At 42.4% G+C, this 16,299-nt stretch overlaps 1 protein-coding gene across 2 annotated transcripts; it reads left to right on the top strand.

Annotated features, from left to right (window-relative positions):
- Nucleotides 1–5,358: 5,358 nt before the first annotated feature.
- LOC125508409 (bZIP transcription factor 1-A) lies at nucleotides 5,359–16,091 on the top strand. Of its 2 annotated transcripts, none has more exons than XM_048673113.1 (13): nucleotides 5,359–5,590; nucleotides 7,115–7,241; nucleotides 7,334–7,402; nucleotides 7,777–7,863; nucleotides 13,203–13,283; nucleotides 13,378–13,437; nucleotides 13,509–13,693; nucleotides 13,776–13,830; nucleotides 14,020–14,059; nucleotides 14,143–14,375; nucleotides 15,300–15,377; nucleotides 15,452–15,577; nucleotides 15,678–16,091. In XM_048673113.1, the coding sequence occupies exons 2-13, from the start codon at nucleotides 7,185–7,187 to the stop codon at nucleotides 15,771–15,773; spliced, it is 1,167 nt and encodes a 388-aa protein (XP_048529070.1). In that variant the 5' UTR covers nucleotides 5,359–5,590; nucleotides 7,115–7,184; the 3' UTR covers nucleotides 15,774–16,091. The 2 variants fall into 2 exon arrangements, with proteins under 2 accessions (XP_048529070.1, XP_048529071.1); XM_048673114.1 differs by having other exon boundaries at nucleotides 5,372–5,599.
- The last annotated feature ends 208 nt before the right edge of the window (nucleotides 16,092–16,299 follow it).

The following is a 16,299-nucleotide window of genomic DNA, read 5'->3' as shown; positions in this document are numbered from 1 at the left end:
CTATCAAGTGGTATCAGATTTCCAGGTTGCTCAGTGAGATTTTACAGTTTTTCGTGGTTTAGATCGAGTATGTTCTTCATACCTACAGTCCACGAAAAGCCACAAAAGAATTAGGGTTAGTTCATTATATCCGAACCAGTCTAAGCCTTTGCATAGTCTGTTCAGTATTTTGCTTTGTTGAATTTGCGGTTGCATCGTCGTGTCTAGTTGCTGGTCTTAGAGTCTAGTCTTTTAGAGTTTCGAGTTCTGGCCATAAGTTGTCATGCCGCCGCCCCACCATCATCATCGGCCCTGCCATCTACCACCACCGCTTATCCGCCACCGATCTGTATCCATATACCACCACCATATCCATATACCACCACCGCTGCCATATCTTACCATCATATATCCACCACCAATCTGAGTTCTTTTTACATTAGGTTTGCTTTCAAGATCCATCTATTTTCCGATTCGCGTTTCCTTGCCTAAGTAGGTTTCGAAAAAAAAGAGTTTGGAGACCCCCGGGCAGTTTTTAGGCCAAAATTTTGGCAGCCGAATTTTTTTCCCTATCCTGTTTTTAGGTTTTTCTAAGTCTTTTGAGACACTCGCCATCATAGTGATTTTTTGTCGCACTTTTTCATCGTCGCTGCCCTGATTTCCGAAAAAAAATGTTAAAAAAATTCCGTGCCTATCCTGTTAGTTTGACTTGGGAAGAGTTTTGAGACACTCGCCATTATAGTGATTTTTCGCAAAAAAAAGAGGAGCGCAAAAAAGAGCGAAAAGAAAATTCAGAGTGTGCTTTTCCCTTGTTTACGTGCCGCACCGTGATTTTGTTCGTGTTCTAGGCTCACGTCTCTAGTACGGTCTAGCCTAGGACCAGCACAGTACTGTCGTTGAGTGTTTATTCAACTTTGCATCTCTGAATTGATTATGCTATCAATCCTCATGGTTTATATATGCCTTTGTCTGTACCTAGTGTTCCTTGGGAGGATATATCTATGGACTTTGTTTTAGGTTTACCTCGAACAAAGAAGGGGAAGGATAGCATATTTGTTGTCGTGGATAGGTTCTCGAAAATGACACACTTTATACCATGCCATAAAAGCGATGATGCTGTTAATGTTGCTGATTTGTTCTTTCGTGAAATTATTCGCTTGCATGGTGTGCCAAATACAATTGTTTCAGATCGTGATACTAAATTTCTTAGCCACTTTTGGAGATGTTTATGGGCTAAGTTGGGGACTAAATTGCTTTTCAGTACTACATGTCACCCCAAACTGATGGCCAAACTGAAGTAGTCAATAGAACATTGTCTACTATGCTTAGGGTTGTTTTGAAGAATAACAAGAAAACGTGGGAAGAATGCTTGCCTCATATTGAATTTGCTTATAATCGTTCATTGCATTCTACTACTAAGATGTGTCCTTTTAAAATTGTGTATGGTTTCCTTCCTCATGCACTTATTGATTTGTTGCCTCTTCCATCTTCAGAGAAGGTTAATTTTGATGCATAACAACGTGCTGAATTGATCTTAAAAATGCATGAGCTAACTAAGGAGAACATTGAGTGTATGAATGCTAAATATAAACCTGCTGGAGATAAGGGTAGAAAACGTGTTGACTTTGCACCTGAAGATCTTGTTTGGTTACATTTGCGTAAGGATAGATTTCCTAATTTGCGCAAATCAAATCTAATGCCACGTGATGATGGTCCATTTAAGGTGTTAGAGAAAATAAATGATAATGCATATAAACTTGAGCTGTCTGCAGATTTTGGGGTTAGTCCCACTTTTAACATTGCAGTTTTGAAGCCTTATTTGGGTGAGGAAGATGAGCTTCCGTCGAGGATGACTTCATTTCAAGAAGGGGAGGATGATGAGGACATCAATACCATTGTTACACCCACAACCCCTACTGCTACATATACTGGACCAATTACTAGAGCTCGCACACGCCAATTAAATTATCAGGTACTTTCGTTTCTTGGTAATGATTCTAATGTTCATGAGAATATGATGCTACCTAAATTGGATACATTTGTTTTGATTACAAAGGCCTGGCATGGATAAGAGGGATGAACACTGGAGCAAGACCAAGTGTGCAGATGATGGCATGCGCAAGGGGAACAAGAACGGAGTTACAAGTGATGATTTCAGGACTTTGAAGTCACCATAAGGAGTGCATGAAGCCTTGGACGAAATATACTAGATGTCACTTCATAAATTACGTCCAGAGACTATTCTAGGTACTGCGCCACCTTATTATTGGGCCAGGGCCATGTAATTTTGAAATACTTAAGTATAGGCTGTTATTATAGTCCGTATGTGTGGGGAAACAAGAGTTAGGGTTGGTTTCGGACCCCTCCTCCAAAGGCCACGAAATTCCCCCCTCTTCCTCCATATATACAACCCTTAGGGCATTGTTTAGACTTTGGATTTTGTTTAGATTAAAAGTTCGCCATAGCTGCAATTTCGCGTACTTCGTTTGTGTTCAACGACCATACCAAGACATCACAGAACCCCACCTTCATTAATAAACCTTTCCTCTTATATTCGCAATTTCCAGATTGCAATTTCAGTTTCTTGCTTGTTTTTCATTTGCTTGCAGGAAATAGACCTTCGTGGTCAGGTTGATCGTGCTCCTGCATGGTGAATAACCCCTTGGAGTTGGTTTAGCGATTGCTAAGACACGACGTCCTCACACGATCGTAGTTGGATCGTCAAAGTATACTCCACCAAAAAACGATAGCCACCATCTTATCGAAAGACGGGACACCTTGACCCCTATCACATGGCGTCTGATTGATAATCCCGACTCCTTATGTGCTTTTATATTGAGAGCTAAATATTTCCCGGAAGGGGATTTAATGGCAAACCTAAAAAAGGTTCCTCTTTTACTTGGCAAAGTATTATGGCGGGAGTGGATTCTCTACAAAATGGTTATATCCGGTGGGTTGGAAATGGACAAAATATTGATATTTGGAGAGATGCATGGATTCCAAATTGTGTGAATAGGAGTCATTACTCCTAGAAGAGGGCATCTTTTGCAAAAGGTTTCTGATCTCCTTGATCCAGTCACGAGTTCTTGGGATGAAGATTTGGTGAGACAAACGTTGTGACCAATTTTTTTCGATAAAGGGCGTTTTATTATATAAAAAATGTAGCATCAAGCGAATACAAAAGCGTTATGAGTGACACCCGGCCTCTGCATAATTAAGATGCACACAACCAATTCTAAAAAGTTTGACAGAAAGAAAAGAAACAAAACCGACAAAACATTATGGCCAATTGATGCTCAAAGGGTGCTCGCAATCCCCCTCCGATGCATAATATGTTGGATTTCATTGCTTGGAGCTATAGAAAAAAAAATGACCTTTTCACTGTACGATCGGCTTATTTGGAGGAATGGAACAAATAAGGGCGGAGCTTCGTTGGGGCCAAACCTGCCATGGCCCGCCCAGGAATCTCATGATTGTGTTTATACATATGCTTTGTTTGGTAGCCCACTCAACCTAGTTACGAACTTACGATCGATCCAAGTCTCGAGGTTTGGCACGAGCACACCACCTGCCTGCAACTCGCGCAGCTCATATCTTGCGTCAGAGAGCCAGCGCTCATCCCCCTTCCAGGCTCCAAGTCCCACCTTTGGCCCTTCCCCGGCCGCACATATCGCACAGCCTCGCTGCTAAATACACACTTCCTGCCGCCTGCTCCATGGCTCCACCCACCTTCTCGTGACCTCGCCATGGCGCCATCCTTCCTTTGGCCCTTCCTTCCAGGCTCCGGCATCCACACCGGCCAGTTCTGTCCCTGGCCGTCGGGATGATTCCACTATGCCGCCTAGATGCCTCCGACCCTTCCTCCTCTGACCACTGCAGTACACTGTGCTACCAACCAACTAGGTTCGCCGGTCCGCTGTCGAGTGCCAACGCTGAGTAGAGCTCAACACTATGTTCACCTCCTGATGACGCTGTTGCTGGGTAGTTTCTAATTATGTCTAGAGCAACATGCTTTTGTTATGAATTGAGCAGCATTAATGCATTTTATTATCAATTCATATGTAGAATTACATAATAAAGAGATATTTTTTCTTTGTGCCTGACATGTAATATTTTTTGATAAGTGCATTTTAGTGTAGGAAGATCATTGAAACAATGCATAATAAGTTACAAGATGAGTCTCTTAGTAGTAACTTGTTTGCTAACATACTGGGTGAAAATTGAACTAGAACAAAAGGGACCAACAAGTGGCTAATGCCTACAAAAATTCAGGCTTTTCCTTAGCTTGGCCCGCCCAACTTTTTCTTCCAAGCTCCGCCACTGGGAACAAACAACATGGGATAAAATTGCAACATGCAAATGGTATGGGAAGAACCAATGTTAATCCTATTTGGGGTAAGATTTGGAAACTATCTTATCCTGCAAAGGTAAAAAATTTAATCTGGCATACTTTGCATGGAACCCTCCTATGCCGTGCTACGCTTGCTAATAGGCACATGAAAGTATCACCCATTTGCCCATCATGCTCAAAAGGGACAGAAAATACAAAACACGTCTTATTTATGTGTCGAAAGGCAAAAAAGGTGTGGGACAAGTTAGGATTACATGAGGCGATCAGTAAAGCTTGAGCTGTTGATCATGCGGGGGAGACGGTATTGGAATTCTTACTTCTTATGCCAGATCAAGATTTAATGATAGCGGGTTCTCAAAATGCACGTGAATTGATTGCTATTACAACTTAGTATTTATGGTGGGACAGACGTAAACTGGTACATGAAGGAAAATTTTAAGATGCACACCAACACGCGGATGGAGCAGATCTCCTATGAGTTTTATTAAGTTGAACGTAGATGCCTCTTTCAATTGCTTCCGGGCAAGCTGGGGCTATCCCCATAAATGACAAAGTAAGATTCATTGTTGGTGAAAACTGAAGGATTGATTAGTGTGCTGATACTTTAACAGCAGAAGTTTTGGCTCTAAGATTCGGCCCATCCCTTGCACAGAAGGCGGGATGCAATCGCCTTGTCGTGAATTCTGACAATATGGAGGTGGTTGACACAATGAAGAATGAAGGACATTCGGCGGGAGCGGCAGCGGCAGTGTTCGACGATTGCTATTTCATAGCTTCTGATTTTCCTTTTGTTAGGTTGGAATATTGTAATAGGGAAGCAAATAAGGTGGCTAATGAATTTGCTAGGCTAGCGAATTTTTTCGTCACTAGGGATTGGTTTGAGAAACCTTGATATTGTACCTTTTCCCATTGACGATGTATAACTATTATTCCTAATTAATAAAATTGAGGTTTTTTTTTTGAGATTTTGTGAAAAAAAAGAGCGTCACGACTGAAAGGGAAACAAACCAGACAGCAACGCGAGCAAGAACAAACGCTCCGACTGACTGAGCTGGCCTGCTTGCCTGCCTAGCTAGCACACCACCGAAGCCTAGTCGCTGGTCGCAGCTGCTGCGCGGCGTCCATCGTGTCCTCGTCGTCTTCCTCTCTCCAAACCGGAAGACCTCTCTCGCCACGCCATACCCCTACTACTTTACCCTCTCCTGCCGCTCTACTCCAGATCTCGAGGTCCACCGCGCGGGTCCGCTTGCCGTCCGAGAGGTACCCGACGTTCGTATCGCCCGCCTCGCCGGATCTGGCCGTTGGCCTTTAAAATTATATTACGCAGCGGTGGTGATTTCCTTGGTCTGGGTGATTTTTGTTGGTAGTTTGGAGTCGGGGGTTCCCGAGTTTGGGCCTCTGATTTTGGTCGGAGCGAGGGTGAAGGGTGCTAGGGTTTATCTGTAATTCGCGGCGAGATAGTGTCTACCTGATGCGAGACTTGTGAGACCTGGCTAGATTTTTTTTTTGGTCTCGGGAGCATAGCCCCTTTGGTACAGGTTTCGAGTTTAGGCGTTGGATTTTAAATATAGTAGCTAGGGTTTTGTTAGGTGTAGTTTGTGCTTAAGAATTGGCCTTCTTTAGTAGGAAACCTGACAGGCGCGGTAGGTATTTTTTATTAGAGGTTGCTTCAAGCCTTCAAGATTCTTTGTATGTAGTTTATGTTAATGCTTCACTCCTCGCTGTGTTTCCAATCGTCATGTTGGGATGTAGGTTTTGAAGATTTGGATGGTTCATGGGTTTATATTTTTCACCATTCTATTTTGGGGGATCTACTAGGGTTTTGTTGGTGCTTTATTGAGTTTGCATATGTGGCTGGTAGCACCTGGAACTAGTTTTAAAACACCACATGTTACTGTTTTTGTAGATTTTGGGTAGTATAATGCAGCGCTGTAGTAGAATTGTAGCTGTTGGGTTTATGGCAAATTTGCTGTTTCTTTTTTTTGAGGGTTCAAATTTGCTGTTTCTAAAAGGTTTAAATTCTGTGGTCCATGGGATTTTCTGCGTTTTTTTGAGAGAGCATTGGCTTGTCTGTTCTATGAAGGACATGAACCACAAACTGTGTAATCTGAAGGTAACTCGACCAGTACTTTGTGATAAAAGGATACTAAGTTAACTGTGTTGCAATTGTGTTGTGGTCACCTTGACGAAAATCAAGCTAATATTTTTAACAAAGGAGCTTTATAGTTATTTTGAGCAGTTAAGTTGGCCTTCATTATTGTAATTTGTTAAACCAAGTCGGTTTTGTACACTACTATTTCTTGAAGCCTTTTATACTTCCTTCCCAACTGTTGGAAGAATTTGAGATCATGAAATAGATGGGATCTTGAGAAAGTGGCTGACGTAATCAAGGTTTAAAAAAAACGCTAGGCATAAGTAGGTTGCCTTTGCCTAGCACCTAGGTGGAGCTTACGCGCCCTAGGCGCAGCCTAGTCGGTCATACAGTTTTGACTAGCAGGGTTGTATTTGGGGTATTATATGCGTATAGACATTAATTTAGAGCATGAAGTGAGTAAACTACCAGCTATTGCCATCTGAAAATGGTCCATTTGGCCTGTCAGTGTGACATGGCATGATTTCTTGCTGGAGTGGACAATTTCTTACTTGCCCTGCCTAGACTTTCACTTATGCTCTAGGTGAGGCGTTTGTCTGTCACCTAGCGTGCCTAGCACCTTTTCCAATCGAGGACGTAATACAGTTTTGCTAAATTTTAGCTTACTTATGTTCTTTGTATGGCCAATTCAGGTTTCACTTTATGCCACTTTGTGTGACTGTGGACAATGGAGTGATTGCTGCCCTCTTTCTGTGAGTCACCATGGGAAGCAGTGAAGCAGAGACACCTGCTAAGGCAAACAAGGCATCTGCACCTCAGGTTTTCAATGCTGGAATTGTGGCATTATCTCTGTAGTCTGTACCAAAAATAGTGAATGTGTCTTCCTAAAAATTTGTCCTTCCCTGTAACAGGAGCAGCAGCCACCTGCTACTTCGAGTATTGCAACACCGACAGTTTACCCAGATTGGACCAGCTTTCAGGTGAGGAAGTTCTCTTCCCTGTTTTGGAGATGGATGACTCAAAACATGTATCCCTCTTGTGTGAAAACACAAGGAAAGTGGGAAATAAGTACGTAGGCAGCGACATTTTTTCGATAATAATTGCAAATACAACTACCCACCCTCAATTTTGAGGATCATTACTGATTTTGGCTGCAATGTGGTCGTTCTATTTTTTCCCTTTTGTTAATTCTGGTTACAATTGACAAAATAGCTTTCTCGTGTGTCATATTATTTTCTCGTTGCACTTATTTCCCTTATTGATTCACACATATCAATATATCTATCATTAATACATAGATCACATGTACTATCTACCCTAGGCTGCTCATCATGTTCTCCATTGGTTTTTTCAGGGATATCCTCCAATTCCACCACATGGGTTCTTTCCCTCTCCTGTGGTGTCAAACCCACAGGGTCATCCATACATGTGGGGACCTCAGGTAAGGTTTCATGTTTCTTTTATAATGGTAGTTAACTACTCTATAGTTTTGTTCCCCTATTCTCTGTCTGTGGTATTACCTCAGAAGATAGAGCACAGAGCCTCTAAAGATATGTAATTCTTCATCATAGGGAAAGATCAAATGTGGGTCAAACTTTTGCTAGGAGGAGGATTTTCTATCAACCTTTGCTAGAGAAATAGCTGTGGGAATAGTTGGCATCCGGCTCGCGATTCGAACCGTTGGCTGGGTTCCTTTTCCATCCGATTTGGTGAATTATTGGAGATAGATGTTAGACCACTATTGGTGCTGACAGAAACCTGCGTCAGGTGGTCACAGTCCACGCGTTTGGTTGAATCGCTGTCACGAACGTGTCTAGAATAGGTTCCACATCTTCAAAATGCAGGTGTGCATGTTCTGCAATGTATGGAACACATCACGGCCCTCTTTTTACCCATGTGGTACCCGACATCCCGCAAATAACAGTTTGGTCCAGCTAAGACGACGGATCCAAACACTCCATCCAATTGAACCTATAGCTACTAGGTGCAGAACCTCTTTGTTTTGGTCTTGGGCCACACTCTTTGCCCCGTGCTAGAATGCCATGTACGAAGCGATTCTACACACATTCAGAGGTGAGAAGTTACACATGGATGAACAAGAAGTCATTGTTTTTCAGTTCCATACATACTTAGGTTGATATAGGACCAAGTCTTAATTGATGCCCAATCTTCACAATTTTGAGGTGACCAAGGGGAAAAACACAAGTAACTCTAAACTAGACGAACAAGTTTCCATCACACATGTTCTCTCAAAACATCCAAAACAAGAGATACATATAGACCCACAATCAACAAAGGAGAAGGTAAAAGGATAGAGTTCTTCCCAAATCGTTAAGAGAGATGGGGCCTTGAGAGATGTTCTTCTCCAAACCCTGGTTGTTCTTGATCCTGTGGAGAATCCTTCTCCCTTAGGAGGTCTTGATCCTCTAGGAGGTGGCAAGATGAGCAAAGCTCTCCCAAGGTCTAGATATATGCTTTGCTAACTCTAATATGGGTCCATGGTACGGTTTATATATAGCTAAGAGGCGAAAGGGTAGGTGAGAGGGGATACATGGCCTCTTGGCCAGACCTGCATGCAGGCAGTGGTCGGACAGTCCGGGTTGGTGGCCGTATAGTCCCGGCTGGTGGTCGGACAATCCGGGTTGCTAGCTGGACAGTCCGGCTGCTGACGCAGGCTTGGGTCCGGGTTGGCGAAGTCTTCGGGAGCAGAGCAATCTCCAAGGGCCGGATAGTCTGGGTTGCTACCCAGACAGTCCGGCTGATGGCCAGATGAAGAGCTGGATGAAAGGTCAGAGGACTTTGCCCGGCTTCGATTTGTGGGTACTGATGTTCCGGGCACTTCATGTCGGGCAATTCGGGTTGGTAGCTAGACAGTTCGGCTGCTAAAGCTGTGGATCATTTCTTCCTCTTCTCCTCCATGATGCGGCCTTCTTCCGCCGCTCCTTCATGGAAGGATCCTTGGTATCTGAGTATGCATAGGGTCTTGGATTGAAGTAGTAGCCAGGTCCCGAGTGAATGCATAGGAAGTTTGAAGAGGAAAGTGTTCACCTCGTATTCAATGGTAAAGGCATGGGCTCCAGCATTGGTCCAATTGGCGCTTGGGGTGTTGTTGGAGGATCCATGGTGATGTCCATGGGCTGCTCCACACCATCCCCTCCTCCCTCCCCTCGGGGAAGATCCGTCCTCGGAACCAAAACCTCATCACGATGGAATGGAACCAAGTCGAAGACGTTGAAGGTGTCTCTCACTGAGTACTTGTTGAGTGGATTGTCGATCTTGTAAGCGTTGTTGTTGATCCTTTGTAGCACCTTGAAGGGTCCATTGACTCCTAGAAGCAATTTGGATTTGTGCTCTTCCGGAAAGCGGTCTTTGTGAATGTGGAGTCAAACAAGATCTCTGAGTTGGAACACCATGGGCTTCTTGTTGGTGTGACCTTGGAGGCATGCCTTTGGACTTGCCGATGGCGGTCCTTTTATCTGCATGCATCTTTCTCATGAACTCAGCTTGGTCATTGGCGTCCATGTTGACTCGCTCTTGTAGAGGAAGTGAAGTGCAACTTCGAATGAACAACCTGCCGTGAATTTAACACACAAACACGACCATGGTATTATACTATGATCATTGTCCGACGTTCTGAACATGGCACATTCATGGCTATCCAACGCCATGGCATGCAAACATGCATAAATCATCCAAGACAAACATAATACAAACTAGTACTGTGTACGGCCAGTGCCAACCGCACATAAATATAGAGTGATTAACAAGTCTGGACTTTTTAGTCACGAACATGAATATACAGTGCTTACAGGAAAGGAGTATGAAGTTTATACAATACTTTATGTTGGAAGTAGTATGGAGATAAACATTTGTAGTGGTGTACGTCTAGTTGAGATATTTGATATAAACTACATGACACGGCATGTACATGCGCCATACATATGTGATGGTACGCATTCATCCACACGTACTGAGGCAGGCACCCTTGCAGCAGCAATGGCTTCTCATGTCCACCACTATAGCCTAGGTGATAACAAGATCATAGTGGCTAGAGCCTGCCGATGACAGATGAGTTCGACATCGGAGTATCATGTGTAGACGCCACTATAATGTCATGATTCCACTGCCGTCGAGTATCAATCACGGACGAGGTGAAATGTCTTTGCTTCAGCGTGCGTGCTCGGCACCTGCATTGCTCCACCTTGGGATCCCGGCGACCATTGTCATGCAGTTGATGGCATGACGCATGACTGCAGATTTGCAAAAGGAAAATGAGTGTGATAAGACACCAGTTAGCAAGCTGCACATCCTCGCGTTTTAATCAACCAGTGCCTTCCAAACATACATGCATGCTCCAGTACCAGATATGATGTTTGCAACACCAATGGAGAGAGCAAAACATCAAGTTTAGACCGTCTCACCGGGGAGATCAGCGTTCATCTGGCACACGGCCATTGCCATGTCCACCTAATCCGATGGTATATTTTCCGGGAGACGCGCAAGACCAATGCCTAGCAGGGTGTCCATCTAAAATTAAAAAGGCAATTAGCAAGACACATGTATAGAAATGAATCACATAAATTCGTACTACCTCTTTTGTTGCTCACATCGTTCACAATCCAATTGTTTTGCCGGCACTGGTTTTGGTTCATGGGAGAGAGAGAAGAGAGAGAAACAGAAATAAATAGCGCTGAGAGATAGAATTGTTTAGATTGCATGCAGATCCAGTTAATTTTACAGCTACGATAGACAGGATCGGAATGACCAAGAAAATAGGAAGACCCGTGGGCCAACTAATCAGGCAAAGAAAGATCACTTTTCCTGTGCATGCGACCTGTTTAAAAACATTCAAGATCTGAATAAGATCAGAAGGTAGTAATTGTGGGGGTAACTACCCTTGGTTGTAGGATTTATTTTCCCGGACATCTCTTTTGTACTCCCTAGGAGTACATACTCCCACCCAGATAGTTTGAGTTGGATATACCCAATAAAAAACTAACCGAGAGAAAAAAGTCAACCTGCTGTGTGTGCATGGCGGCATGCGACTACTTGATCTTATTATCAAGGAAGTATATGGGTTTTCAATCAAAAAAATATGGCGATGATTTGTACTACGTAACACGCACCTACTCTCCTTTTTAAATATGGTGATGGGGAATTTATATTGAATTATATGAGATATTGAGCATTACCGTACAAAATTTTGGTATATATATTGCCATGGGGGGTATATACTGTTTTTTAAGTAGTATATACTACTACTCCCTCCGTTCACAATTATAAGATGTTCTAACTTTTTTGTGAATTGGATGTGTATATATGGTTGTGTGTTTGTTCACTCATTTCGGTCCGTATGTAGTCCATATTGAAATATCTAAAACATCTTATGTTTGTGAACGGAGGGAGTACTTTTTAAAAGAGTATATGGTAAACCTTTTCAAAGAAGTATATATTTTTCATCATGGTAATTACTATCTACTCTCTCCGTCCGGAAATGCTTGTCATCAAGATGAATAAAAGAGGATGTATCTAGATGTATTTTAGTTCTAGATACATTCTTTTTTATCCATTTTGATGACAAGTATTTTTGGACGGAGGGAGTACTAGTTTCTGTAAAGTAGTATATAATGTTTTTTTTCTTCTCAAAGGAGTATATGCTGAATTTTTTCCGAAGGAATATATACTGAAATTGTCTAATGGAGTGTAGAATATTTCTGTTTAAGGAGTATGTACTGGTGTTTTGTAAGGAGTATATATTAAAACAAGTACTAGTATATTCAACCGATGGAGACGTATATTCATGCCCAAGATAGAGTACATATGTGCATCAGAAGGAGTATATATTCTCGATTGTACATTCGATTGTACAAGTGCAAAAGAAACACCATTTACGTACTAGCCACATGGATGTGATGTATGTTTGGACTCTGAAATAAACTGAACTTGGCTAAATATCTGAAGTGTCGTTACATACATCCGACAACAGCAACAAACAAGATTCCAATTGATACGAGTATGTGTGTATTTTAGACCACAACACGAGTTCACAGGCTGCACATAAGAGATGTGTCAGTCATGTGTCGTGCAGTCCCATCACGAGCACACCGCACCATCCGGCCAAACAAGCCGCTGTCGTCGAACACCACCGGAGCCGCAACGATCCATCATGCCGATCAAATGATTGTCGTCGTGTGGGAGGAGTTCAATTGACACACTAGGCACAGAAAAGAAGCAGATGTGTCTGCCAAAGACTGATGTATCTTGGGCCGAAGATGCTTGATGTGCTTCACTGTGGTAGTGCTGTTATCTTAGTCGACCATCCTGGTTTGGCAATCCTGCGTGCATGCATATATAAATTAATAGGAGCGAGAAAGCTATTCCTTATGATAACCAGGGATGCAAAAGTTTTACATTGACGAGAGTTGGGCGGCGCTCTTGTTCCGTCCATGGAGTTGGCTGTCGCCGTAGCCGGATATGAGATGCATCTGCTCATTGCCCACCGGTGCAGAGTGTATGCCGGTCTTTAACCGTGGTGAAAGCAAGGGATGAGTTGCTGGCTGCCGGTCGTCATCGTCGCCGCTGCTATGTCCACTGGGATTGTGTTACCGGAGGATGAGATAATTAACCATCTAATATAATTTGTGGAACTTCTCTGCAATCGGTCACCAAAACAAAGGAGACTGTTAATATGGTCCAACACTAATGTGTAGCTGTTGTAATACTCTGCATGCACTTTAAAGAGTATTTTTTTCTCATGAGTTTCTTGTTGCCTTTTGTCAGCCTATGATGCCACCATATGGGACTCCACCATATGTCATATACCCTCCTGGAGGAATTTATGCTCACCCATCAATGCGACCGGTATGCTTCAGCATGTTGCTGTAGTTTTCAGTATATACCTAAAATGGTACTGCTTAGAGTCTGACATTTGCTGAGTCATTGCATAATCCTGCAGGGTGCACACCCATTTGCTCCCTATACCATGACTTCTCCAAACGGCAATCCTGATGCTGCTGTAAGACGAGGCATTCTTAGATTGACTGATCTTCTCTTTCATTGTGGAGTCTAATGGACCTAATATTTCAGGGAACTACCACCACTGCTGCTACTGCTGGTGGTGAAACAAATGGCAAATCCTCTGAAGGAAAAGAAAAAAGTCCCATTAAAAGATCCAAAGGAAGTTTGGGTAGCTTGAACATGATTACAGGGAAAAACTGTGTCGAACATGGTAAGACCTCAGGGGCATCAGTCAATGGAACCATCTCTCAAAGGTTAGTGTGTGGTCAATTTCAGTAATAACGAGACTTCCTCCTTGTTTGCAACATTCAGTTTGTGTTACCTCTTTTCTTGCAGTGGGGAAAGTGGAAGTGAAAGTTCAAGTGAGGGAAGTGAAGCGAATTCTCAGAATGTAAGCTATGGTTCTGCAGCGTTTAATCTTTTTTGATCAGACGTGCATACTTGCCTGTACATTTTTAGGCAGCATATGCACCTTGAGTTTAAATTTGCGGCATTTATGATTCCAGACACGCTATACCATTTCATGTTTATTTCTTGTGAGAAGTCTTAATATCTTTGCATTTTTGAGTAATCTTTACAGGATTCACAACACAAGGAAAGTGGACAAGAACAAGATGGAGGTATGCCGATGGAAATTCTTATGGTTCTTGCTTTCATGTTTGCACTTTATGAAGCTTCTTAACTTTGTTGTGCGTGCTATCAGATGTCCGAAGTTCCCAGAATGGTGTATCACCTTCACCATCCCAGGCGCAGTTGAAGCAAACTTTGGCAATTATGCAAATGCCATCAAGTGGTCCAGTGCCTGGCCCAACAACAAACTTGAACATAGGAATGGACTACTGGGCAAATACAGCAAGCTCCTCTCCTGCATTGCATGGTAAAGTGACCCCAACTGCAATTCCAGGGGCTGTGGCCCCAACAGAGCCGTGGATGCAGGTTTCTTCTAAGACCTTATCCTGGGAATTATAGATTATACCCTTCCCTATTTTTGTAGCCTCTACTTCTCTGCTTCATAAATACTTTTGTATTGCTTGGTTTGTAGCCAATATACCAATTTTTTGGCTATGACCAAAACTTTGGTCTTGGTTTGGATGGTTGCCAACTTTTTGGCCATGCCAGTTGCTCCTTTCCAACTCTGCTCCGTCTTTTTAGCCAAAGTTGCCCAACTCTTGGGCACACATAACCTTGACCAAGATTTTGGCTAGCCAAGTATTTGGTGGGGCAACCGTAGACTCAAACCATACACACCCTTTGTGCCCAACCTTGTATATTTTGTCAGACCAAGAAATAAATCTTTTGCGATACAGGTATCTATCCGAAAGATCTCTGTGTTTAGGATAACTTCATACTTCTGTACTAGGAATATAATTGGACATAGGCTGTGTTAGCATTGTGGTGGATTACCATAATCGCATTTGCCCCACCCGCTTTTGCCTATTTTAGTGCTTGTTTGACCCGCTTTTGCCTACTTTTGTGGCTAATCTTCAACAGCAGATTTTAAAAATAAGCACAGCTCATCACAGTTCAGCAAGCTCAAACTGTGAGCCATAACTACTTTACTCATCATGAATTTTATTTACTTTCCCCATCTTGCATACCATGCACTGTAGGAGGTTTATCACCCTTTTTTCTTGTCTAGTAAATACTAAATAGTAATGATAATTATTTGTCAGATTGCAGTTACCTAAAATATAAAACCATTGCTACTTTATTGAAATATACCAATAAACAAAATAAATCCATAATTCAGTTTTAAGACTATTGAAGAGGCACTTCAGTATCAGTAGTTTCGTGGATAAAAATCTGAAATCTTAGTTTGGCAAATGGAGAAACTAAATATTTTGACTACCCATTATCCAGGATGAACGTGAACTGAAAAGGCAGAAAAGAAAGCAGTCAAACAGGGATTCTGCTCGCAGATCTAGGCTGCGCAAGCAGGTATTTTGTTTGTTCATCTCAAGACATACACTTTTGTCCCCTCCAGTTGATGAAGCAACTGTGTATTTTTGCAGGCTGAATGTGAGGAGTTGGCTCAGCGCGCTGAAGTATTGAAACAGGAAAATGCTTCACTTAAAGATGAAGTGAGCCGGATCAGAAAGGAGTACGATGAACTTCTGTCAAAGAATAGCTCACTGAAGGTTTGTCTTCCACTTTTTTCCTAGTTTGATACTCTGAAGCATGTTTGTTAACATTTGAGTTTTGTTTTATTTCTTCTTCTTTTCGTTTGTTGCTCTGTAGGATAACGTTGGAGACAAACAACACAAAACTGATGAGGCAGGACTTGACAATAAGCTGCAACATTCTGGCGATGACAGCCAGAAGGACACTAATTGAGCTATCATGCAATGCTATCAGATCATAGCCCTAACTAGATTGTTGCTGGCGCAGTTGTAGTATGCGTATTGACTCCATACTTATTGCATTTAATTATTACCAGGTCGTGGTAAATCTTAATGCCAGCCTCGTGTGCTGGTTCCTGTTTCACACATGTCTTGGCTTATCTTTTAGAAGTCAAGATGTGACTGAAAATGTAGGTTGTGAACCAGTTCACTGTATCTGTTAGAAATTGTTGGTACTTTCAACCTTACAGATCTGTATTGCTGATTGTTATTGTTATGTATACCTGAAGAAATATCAGTCTTTTAATTGTCAGGTTGCCGTTTGGCTAGGCTTGACGGGTGCATAGGTTATGTTAAATATGAATGCATCAATCTTTCTCACACATTTGATATGATATAGTGAACAAATGGAGGACTTCTGCTTTGCCGAGTGTCTCAAACGTTGTAACTATCAGAGACTATCTTTTTTTGTTTCAATTTTTTAGTTTTGCTTCTTTCAATTCACCTGAGTTGTGCTGTGG

This window comes from Triticum urartu, chromosome 5, assembly GCF_003073215.2.
Source record: "Triticum urartu cultivar G1812 chromosome 5, Tu2.1, whole genome shotgun sequence".
Lineage (NCBI taxonomy): Eukaryota > Viridiplantae > Streptophyta > Magnoliopsida > Poales > Poaceae > Triticum > Triticum urartu.
This window is presented reverse-complemented; position numbering and strand designations above follow the sequence as displayed.